General features: G+C 45.9%; 1 protein-coding gene across 1 annotated transcript in view; it reads left to right on the forward strand.

The window, feature by feature from the left end:
* Positions 1–10,000, forward strand: part of LOC143286754 (uncharacterized) — a 121,975-nt gene that overhangs the window by 66,730 nt on the left and 45,245 nt on the right. The window contains exons 2-3 of the mRNA XM_076594489.1: positions 5,109–5,491; positions 9,477–9,605. Coding sequence (XP_076450604.1) covers positions 5,231–5,491; positions 9,477–9,605 — 390 coding nt within the window. The 5' untranslated portion in view covers positions 5,109–5,230. The remainder of the gene's footprint in view (positions 1–5,108; positions 5,492–9,476; positions 9,606–10,000) is intronic.

Consider the following 10,000-nt stretch of genomic DNA (forward strand, 5'->3'; position numbering starts at 1 on the left):
ACACTGACACTGTTATCACAGGAGACGACACTGACACTGTTATCACAGGAGACGACACTGACTGTTACCACAGGAGACGACACTGACTCTGTTATCACAGGAGACGACACTGACTCTGTTATCCCAGGAGACGGCATTGACACTTATCCCAGGAGACGACACTGACACTGCTATCACAGGAGACGACACTGACACTGTTATCACAGGAGACGACACTGAGTCTGTTACCACAGGAGACGACACTGACGACACTGACACTGTTATCACAGGAGACGACACTGATACTGTTACCACAGGAGACGACACTGACGCTGTTATCACAGGAGACGACACTGACACTGATCACAGGAGACGACACTGACTCTGCTATCACAGGAGACGACACTGACACTGCTATCACAGGAGACGACACTGACTCTGCTATCACAGGAGACGACACTGACACTGCTATCACAGGAGACGACACTGACACTGTTATCACAGGAGACGACACTGACACTGTTATCACAGGAGACGACACTGACACTGCTATCACAGGAGACGACACTGACACTGCTATCACAGGAGACGACACTGACTCTGCTATCACAGGAGACGACACTGACTCTGCTATCACAGGAGACGACACTGACACTGTTATCACACAATACAGTGATTTAACCCCCTTCCAACTGTGAGTGTCCACATTGCACAGTGGCAGTAGTGGTGGCTCAGCTGAGATCAAGGCCTAACTTTATCACGTTTCGGACACACACCGTACATGTATATACGTGTGTGTGTGTGTGTGTGTGTGTGTGTGTGTGTGTGTGTGTGTGTCCCTCTCTCTCTATCACACACACACACACACACACACACACACACACAGGACCATACACGCACACACGCACACACACACACACACACACACACACTGCACACGTATACACACACACACACCGACAACCCCCCCCCCTGCCCACCATCCTCCATCCCGCCCCATTCCCTCCACACATATACACACAGATGCACACCGACACACACACCCCCCCCCCCACACACACGCACACACACAAACACACACACCGACACCCCCCACCCCCCTCCCACGCCCCATTCCCTCCACACACATACACACAGACGCACACCGACACACACACACACACACACACACACACACACACACACACACACACAGAAGGGGAAAAACTGCTGACGTCATTGTTGCAACACAAGCCGCTTGTTGCAGGGGATTTCAATCGTTCGATCTGCTGTTGTAACAACAACCCGCCAAGTAGTTTGTCGTCTCTAAATTTGGCCAGCGCGAAAGGTCCACAAAATCTCTCTCCGTGTCTCTCTCTGTGTGTGTGTGTGTGTGTGTGTGTGTGTGTGTGTGTGTATGTGTGTGCGCGTGTGTGCGTGCGTATGCGTGCGTGTGTGTGTGTGCGTGTGTGCGTGCGCGTGCGTGTGTATGTTTGTGTGTGCGTGCGCGTGTGTATGTGTGTGTGTGTGTGAGTGCGTGCATTTGTGTGTGCGTGTGTGCGTGCGCGTGCGTGTGTATGTGTGTGTGTGCGCGTGTGTGTGTATGTGTATGTGTGTGTGTGTGTGTGTGTGTGTGTGTGATTACAAATAGGCCTGCAGCATTGTTCAGATTAACTCTTTAGCGACGGTGTCAGTTGTGTGTGTGTGTGTGTGTGTGTGTGTGTGTGTGTGTGTGTGTGTGTGTGTGTGTGTGTGTGTGTGTGTGCGTGTGTGCGTGTGTGCGTTCGTTCGTTGTGTGTGTGTGTGTGTGTGTGTGTGTGTGTGTGTGTGTGTGTGTGTGTGTGTGCCATTACTTAGGCCTGCAGCTGTTGTTCAGATTAACTCTCTGGCGACTGTATTGTGTGTGCATGGGCCTTGATCTTTCGACGATCTGCATGGATAATATTTGTATGTATGTATAGCAAACTGCTGACACGCCCAACCACAATTGCTGTTTTTTTTTTTTGTTTGTTTTTGTTTTTTTTGCGGCTGTTAATCAGTAAAGTACGTTTGAATTCCAGTGCCTAAAAATACTACGAATCTTAATATTGAAACAGCGGAAAGCGTTTATTTAATTATCTATAATCTGTTATTATTATTATTATTATTGATATTTTATTTTATTTATTTATTATTTTTAATTTTTGTTATTTTTACTGTATTTATTTTATTTTTATTGTTATTTATTTTAATTTTTTATTTGATTTTATTTATTTAATTATTTATTTATTTACTTTAAAAAAAACAACTTTATTTATTTTTATTTTTCATTTTATTTTATTTTATTTTATTTATTTATTATATTTTTTCTCAAGGCCTGACTAAGCGCATCTGCTTGGCGGATGTGATGTAGCGTATATGGATTTGACCGAACGCAGTGACGCCTCCTTGAGCTACTGATACTGATACTATAATCTGTTCATATAAGATGATGATGATATTAGACAGAGCGCAAGCGATACTTATTGATGTTGATGTTTTAACTCACTCAGTACGGCCAGTCCTCTCTTCTCCTCTACACAGACCCCTCGGATGTCCAGTGGGTGTCTGAATGACCCAACCTTTAGCTTCCGTCGTCAGAATTGTGGTATTCTTTGTCAACATTCACCTCTTCAGTGCAAGAGCCTTCCGCTTGCAATATTTTGATGATGGTAATTGGGGTGAAACGCTGTTAACGTCGTCTCTTTCGCCGTTCGTATGGAGAGAGTTAAGCACAGTGGTCAGTTAAAGTAAGGGAGGAAGGAAGGTGGCTGAGTGGTTAAGACGTTGATCCGCCAGTCAGTAGTGTCCGCGAGGGTCTGGGTTCAAATCTTGCTCTCGCCCTTTGTTCTGGAGTTGTGGAGTGATGGCCTAGAGGTAACGCGTCCGCCTAGGAAGCGAGAGAATCTGAGCGCCGCCCTGGTTCGAATCACGGCTCAGCCGCCGATATTTTCTCCCCCTCCAATTAGACCTGGAGTGGTGGTCTGGACGCTAGTCATTCGGATGAGACGATAAACCGAGGTCCCGTGTGCTAGCATGCACTTAGCGCACGTAAAAGAAGAACCCACGGCAACAGTAGGGTTGTTCCTGACAAAATTCTGTTGAAAAAAATCTACTTCGATAGGAAAAACAAATAAAACTGCACGCAGGAAAAAAAAAAGAAAAAAAGAAAAAAAAAAGGATGGCGCTGTAGTGTAGCGACGCGCTCTTCCTGGGGAGAGCAGCCCGGGTTTCACACAGAGAAATCTGTTGTGATAAAAAAGAAATACAAATACAAACAAATACAAATAATTTTTGACTGAGCGTCTAGTATAGTGGTGCATAAACATCTTATTTTTTTATCATTAGCTTTGCAAGTGGGTCGATTTGGAAGTGTAGCTTTTAAAATTTCCTTTCGGTTGTCTCTCTCTCTTTTTGACTCACTTGTGTAAACAAAGTGAGTCTATGTTTTAACCCAGTGTTCGGTTGTCTCTCTCTCTCTCTCTCTCTCTCTCTGTGTGTGTGTGTGTGTGTGTGTGTGTGTGTCGTGGTAAACTTTAACATTGATATTTTCTCTGCAAATACTTTGTCAGTTGACACCAAATTTGGCATGAAAATAGGAAAAATTCAGTTCTTTCCAGTCATCTTGTTTAAAACAATATTGCATCTCTGGGATGGGCACAAAAAAAAAAAGAAAAAAAGAAGCCTAATTATATGCAAACTGCATTTACTGTTATATTTATATTTTTTGTATTCTCTAAACTTGGCACTTTGATCTGGTATTCTGAACCAACAATAAGAGCAGTCATTATTATCATTTTTTGTTCAAACAGGAACTTCTTTTGCTAAGCATGGAAGTTTTATTTATTTTGCAAACGTTTTGGTGCAGATAGTAAAAAAGGGAAATTACTCTAATTAATGCTAGGGGACTTAATTCGAATCTGGTGAGGACTTTTAACGCGAAGCTTTATAATAACAAATACAGAACACATTTTAACGATTAGATTTTTTTAAAAGTGTATCACAAGTGAGTCTTGAAGGCCTTGCCTCTCTTGTTTGTTTTTGTTTCGGCCATGAGGTATTTCTGTTAGCAGCATAACTCATGTGTACACCAAATCGCAGACTGGCTGGTAGGCAAACACGCACACATACAACTCCAAACGTTTAAGCGTTCGAACGTTGCCTTCACGTATTTATTGAGCATACATGAGTGGGACAGGCGAGCTATGCAGGCGCGTATCCTCCACCTCCAACCCCCCTCCCTTCCCCCCGGCCCCTACACACACACACACACACACACACACACACACACACACACACACATATTCCTATTAAGTTGACCTCACACTCAGACGTACTTCACCCACGTCAAAGCCACGAAAAAAAATGTCCGTCTCAACAGCACACCACTAGTGTGCATTTTTTGTGTGGGAGATTTCAGCACTTTGGCCTTCACTGTTGCTGTAAGGCGTGCCAAGTACTGTGTTTTCTTAGAGACTTTCTGCTTGGCCTGTTCAGCTCAACTTGTGTATTGTTCGCTTGGCACTATGGTGTCTGTACAGGTACTTCGCAAGTGATTTGGCTACTACTACTACTACTACAAAGGGACTTGCGTGTGTTTTATGAAAGTTTGTTTCGAATTTTGACTCTGAAGGGCGCGCTCGCACACACACACACACACACACACACACACACACACACACACACACACACACACACACACACACACACACACACACACACACACGCACACACACGCGCGGATACACATACACACACATATGGAAGCACACACACTTGTCATCATTATCAAAGCACATGTGTTATCATCGTTGTAATCATCATTAATGCAGAAGAGGAAGAAGAGGAGGAGGAGGAGGAGAACGGGGGAGAAGGAAGAAACGAAGAAGAAGAAGAAGAAGAAGAAGAAGAAGTAGTAGTAGTAGTAGTAGTAGTAGTAGCAGTAGTAGTAGCTCTTCTTGATGTTGTAGTTGTAGAATGAATATTATCATCATTAATGTAGAAGAAGAAGAAGAAGAATCATCATCATCATCATCATCATCATCATCAGCCTCATCACCATTCGCACCACCACCACCAAACCACCAAACCATCACACTCACTCACTCTCTCTCTCTCTGTAAATTCCACAGGCGGCCCTTAACCCCTCACCACCACCCCAAGCCACCACAACCCCCCCACCCACACACAGACTGATGTGAGAGAAGAATGAGCGAAGGAGAGGAGGGCGGCGGCAGCGGCAGCGGCGACGATCATGCGGACGGAGAGTGGGGCCAGACCAGTCTCCTCTGGAACCCGAGGGGGGAGAGCTAGTGGCTCCACCGCCACCACCGGAAGCAGCCATGGGCGAGGGGAGGCAACAGCGTCGGCATCATCAACATCGGCGGCGTCGGCGACTCGTGGCCAGCGGGTGTCTTCGGCGACGCGAGCTGGGTCGTCGACGTACTTTGACATCGCCAACACTATCCTGGGCAGCGGTGGTGATCTGGACGATTTGCTCCTGAGTGCTGCTAAGGTGAGCGGGGGCTGTGGTGGTGGTTGTTGGTGGTTGTTGGTGACAGAGAGAGAGAGAGAGAGAGAGAGAGAGAGAGTGGCGGGAGGGCGGGGCGGGGGGGGGGGGCGGGTGATAGGGAGAAGAGAGAGAAAGGAGAGGGAAGAGAGAGAGAGAGAGAGAGAGAAAGAGAGAGAGAGAGCTGTTTTAATGTAAGGTCACCGACCTGAATACATATGAATGCGCGTATTGTACACACACATATGAAAACCAAACCTTGAGTTGGATGAACAACAATATGTTAGAAAGAATAAACTGATAATATAACAAAACCAAATGAGCAGAGGGTAATTTAGAAACTTGTCTTTCATCTAAGACAGAGCGCTTTCTGCTCTCTGTCTTAACGCATAAAAAAAAAAAACATTGCTACATCTCTTGACACAATGCTGTTGACATTTTGAAGTAAGTGGGGTAATATGGGAATCCTTATATTTTGTATAAGCATGGATAAGTATTTCTTTCTCAGAATATCATATGGTGGACAGATTGCCAGTGCATGAATTTCGTCTTCGTGCCCTCCACAAAATGTACAGTTTTTCAGGCTATCCTTATAATGCTCATTAACTTTAAGTTTGTTTTACTCCAAATCTGAATTTAATGAAAAACGACCTGAATTTGGAAATGGTAAGATCAAATAAATATTTTTATGGCTGCAACAATGATTTAAAGCAACGGTATGTTTCGTAACGATTACTACTATATAGTTTGCTTGAACAGTCTTGTTTGTAACAGTCCACCATACATTGTTTAAACGTTCCAAGGAAAGCTTTCTTGTCTCCTACACCACCATTAAACCAAACTTCAGAAAATCCATAAACATCTAAACAGCGCTTTATTGTAGACGCCCAATATCTTGAATAATCATTTTGGCAGCTGGTCATCTTGTTCACACTCCTGATATACACTTGTTTTTGGAATTCTCGTTATGGGCATCTTTTGCAGTTTAAACCAGTACCATAATGTGCTAATGCAGTTATCGATGTACAGAGGATGCCCACCTGTATCACCGTATACCATTGCGTTCGGCGTTTTGGGGCTAACATTAAAAAAATTCGCTTACACACAAATAAACGAACTGATTCTATTGTTTTAAAAACGCGTAGTTCCTCATGATTTTGATGTATACAGCAACGTGGGTTTCTAATTGTGCATGAAACAAATTAAAGAACACAATTATATCCATGCTCTCAAGATTCCACATTGTATGCATGATTTCGACCACCCAGCGGGGAGCTATTTGGTCTTAGGGGACCATCCCAAAACGCCGACCGTCCTAAAACCCTCTTGGCCGAGAGAGTGGGGATGTAGACACTCTCCACTATAATCAAGTTCTGGCCCAGGTAGTCGGTACAGCAGCTGCCTTCACTGGTTACCAGTCACTGGTAAGACAGTCTCGCTGGGACAGCAGTTGCCTTCACTGGTTACCAATCACTGGTAAGACAGTCTCGCTGGGACAGCAGCTGCCTTCACTGGTTACCAGTCACTGGTAAGACAGTCTCGCTGGGACAGCAGTTGCCTTCACTGGTTACCAATCACTGGTAAGACAGTCTTGCTGGGACAGCAGTTGCCTTCACTGGTTACCAATCACTGCTGGTAGGACAGTCTCGCTGGGACAGCAGCTGACTTCACTGGTTACCAGTCACTGGTAAGACAGTCTCGCTGGGACAGCAGTTGCCTTCACTGGTTACCAATCACTGCTGGTAAGACAGTCTCGCTGGGACAGCAGCTGCCTTCACTGGTTACCAATCACTGGTAAGACAGTTTCGCTGGGACAGCAGTTGCCTTCACTGGTTACCAATCACTGGTAAGACAGTCTCGCTGGGACAGCAGTTGCCTTCACTGGTTACCAATCACTGCTGGTAAGACAGTCTCGCTGGGACAGCAGTTGCCTTCACTGGTTACCAATCACTGGTAAGACAGTCTCGCTGGGACAGCAGTTGCCTTCACTGGTTACCAATCACTGGTAAGACAGTCTCGCTGGGACAGCAGCTGCCTTCATTGGTTACCAGTCACTGGTAAGACAGTCTCGCTGGGACAGCAGTTGCCTTCACTGGTTACCAGTCACTGCTGGTAGGACAGTCTCGCTGGGACAGCAGTTGCCTTCACTGGTTACCAATCACTGCTGGTAAGACAGTCTCGCTGGGACAGCAGCTGCCTTCATTGGTTACCAGTCACTGGTAAGACAGTCTCGCTGGGACAGCAGCTGCCTTCACTGGTTACCAATCACTGGTAAGACAGTCTCGCTGGGACAGCAGTTGCCTTCACTGGTTACCAATCACTGGTAAGACAGTCTCGCTGGGACAGCAGCTGCCTTCACTGGTTACCAGTCACTGGTAAGACAGTCTCGCTGGGACAGCAGCTGCCTTCACTGGTTACCAATCACTGGTAAGACAGTCTCGCTGGGACAGCAGCTGCCTTCACTGGTTACCAGTCACTGCTGGTAGGACAGTCTCGCTGGGACAGCAGTTGCCTTCACTGGTTACCAATCACTGGTAAGACAGTCTCGCTGGGACAGCAGTTGCCTTCACTGGTTACCAATCACTGGTAAGACAGTCTCGCTGGGACAGCAGTTGCCTTCACTGGTTACCAATCACTGCTGGTAAGACAGTCTCGCTGGGACAGCAGTTGCCTTCACTGGTTACCAATCACTGCTGGTAAGACAGTCTCGCTATTCTGTGACGTAGTCTTTCAAGATCACTGGCCCCAGATCGCCCCAGACGGACTCGAAATGTGTATAGCCAGCCCTTCGTCTATAGGAGCTGACCATTGTAAAAAAAAAAAAGATATGAGATGCTTGGATTCTGATGCCAATAATATGGCAAATCTGTAGCTGGACTCCAAAGAGTTACGTTGTTCGGCTGGTCATTGCTGGACACATATGATAGTCAATCGTCTCCGACTATGACCATGAGAACAGCAGAGGAGGCGACTACTGTCCCCGACTATCCGGGCTAGAAATTGATTATCGTGGAGAGTGTCTTGCCCAATTTTTTTTTTTTTTGCTGCCCCATCATCTGCACCGTTTCAGTGGCATTACTCTCACGCCGCTCATTTAGATTCCCCCATACACGGCCACACCCGGGTTCGTCCGTCGCAGTTCCAGCGTCGGCAGTCCACAGGGAACCATCGATGTTAGGTCGCCAGGAGGCCACACACCAGAGGAGACCCTGCACTGCTGCTGAGTCACTTCGGTGGTGTTCAGTGGTGCCTGTTCTGTTTCAACGTACTTAGGACACCACCTACTAAGCGCCCTACTAACGACAATAATGGCTTAGTCGGTCTTGCCCAAGTTACATCCCCACTCTCTCCGCCAAGAGGGTTTTTGGACAGTCGGTGTTGGGATAGTTCCCAAAGGCCAACTAACCCCCCAAGGCTGCAGCACTAAGAGCCAGTGCAAGTTTGCCTCCTAGTTTGAGAGTCATAGTCCTTCACAAAAGACTAAGCTGTAAATGAAATCCCATTGCAATGGAGAAACCATTGCTCTGTGCAGTGATGGCCTAGAGGTAACGCGTCCGCATAGGAAGCGAGAGAATCTGAACGCACTGGTTCGAATCACGGCTCAGCCGCCGATATTTTCTCCCCCGTCACTAGACCTTGAGTGGTGGTCTGGACGCTAGTCATTCGGATGAGACGATAAACCGAGGTCCCGTGTGCTAGCATGCACTTAGCGCACGTAAAAGAACTCACAGCAACAAAAGGGTTGTTCCTGGCAAAAATACTGTAGAAAAATCCACTACGATAGGAAAAACAAACAAAAGTGCACGCAGGAAAACATACCAAAAAAAAAATGGGTGGCGTTGTAGTATAGCGACGCGCTCTCCCTGGGGAGAGCAACCCGAATTCTGTTGTGATAAAATGAAATACAAATATAAATCCATCATACAGCTTTCACACTTTGCTGTTGGTCACGGCTGGACAAGACCTGACTGTCTGACGGATTGTTTGGCAGGAGGGGGACTACAACAAGGTGGAGCAGATCCTGGTGAAGAGAGGGGACATCATTGTGGACATCGACTGCAAGGACAAGAGGACCGGCAACACTGCGCTCATCTGGGCTGCCAAGAAAGGCTACAACAAGGTCGGTGATTAGCGTGTGTGTGTAGTATGTGTGTGTAGTGTGTGTGTGTGTGTGTGTGTGTGTGTGTGTGTGTGTGTGTGTGTGTGTGTGTGTGTGTGTGTGTGTGTGTGTGTGTGTGTGTGTGTGTGTGCGTGTGTGTGTTTATCATTTTGTTTATTTACCTATTCTATTATCAGTTTATCATTATTATTATTATTATTAATTAATTAATTAATTGATTGATTGATTGACTAATTTATTTAATCATCCAATTTTCTTAAGGCCTGGCTAAGAAGGAGGAGAGGAAGAAGAAGAAATCATTAGTTGTCAGTATTGTGAAGAAGAAGACAAACGACAACGAGATGAATTGTTTGTCGGTATTCAAAAGAAGAAGAAGATAATTATGATGATGATGA

Source organism: Babylonia areolata, chromosome 10 (assembly GCF_041734735.1).
Source record: "Babylonia areolata isolate BAREFJ2019XMU chromosome 10, ASM4173473v1, whole genome shotgun sequence".
NCBI classification, from domain to species: Eukaryota; Metazoa; Mollusca; class Gastropoda; order Neogastropoda; family Buccinidae; genus Babylonia; species Babylonia areolata.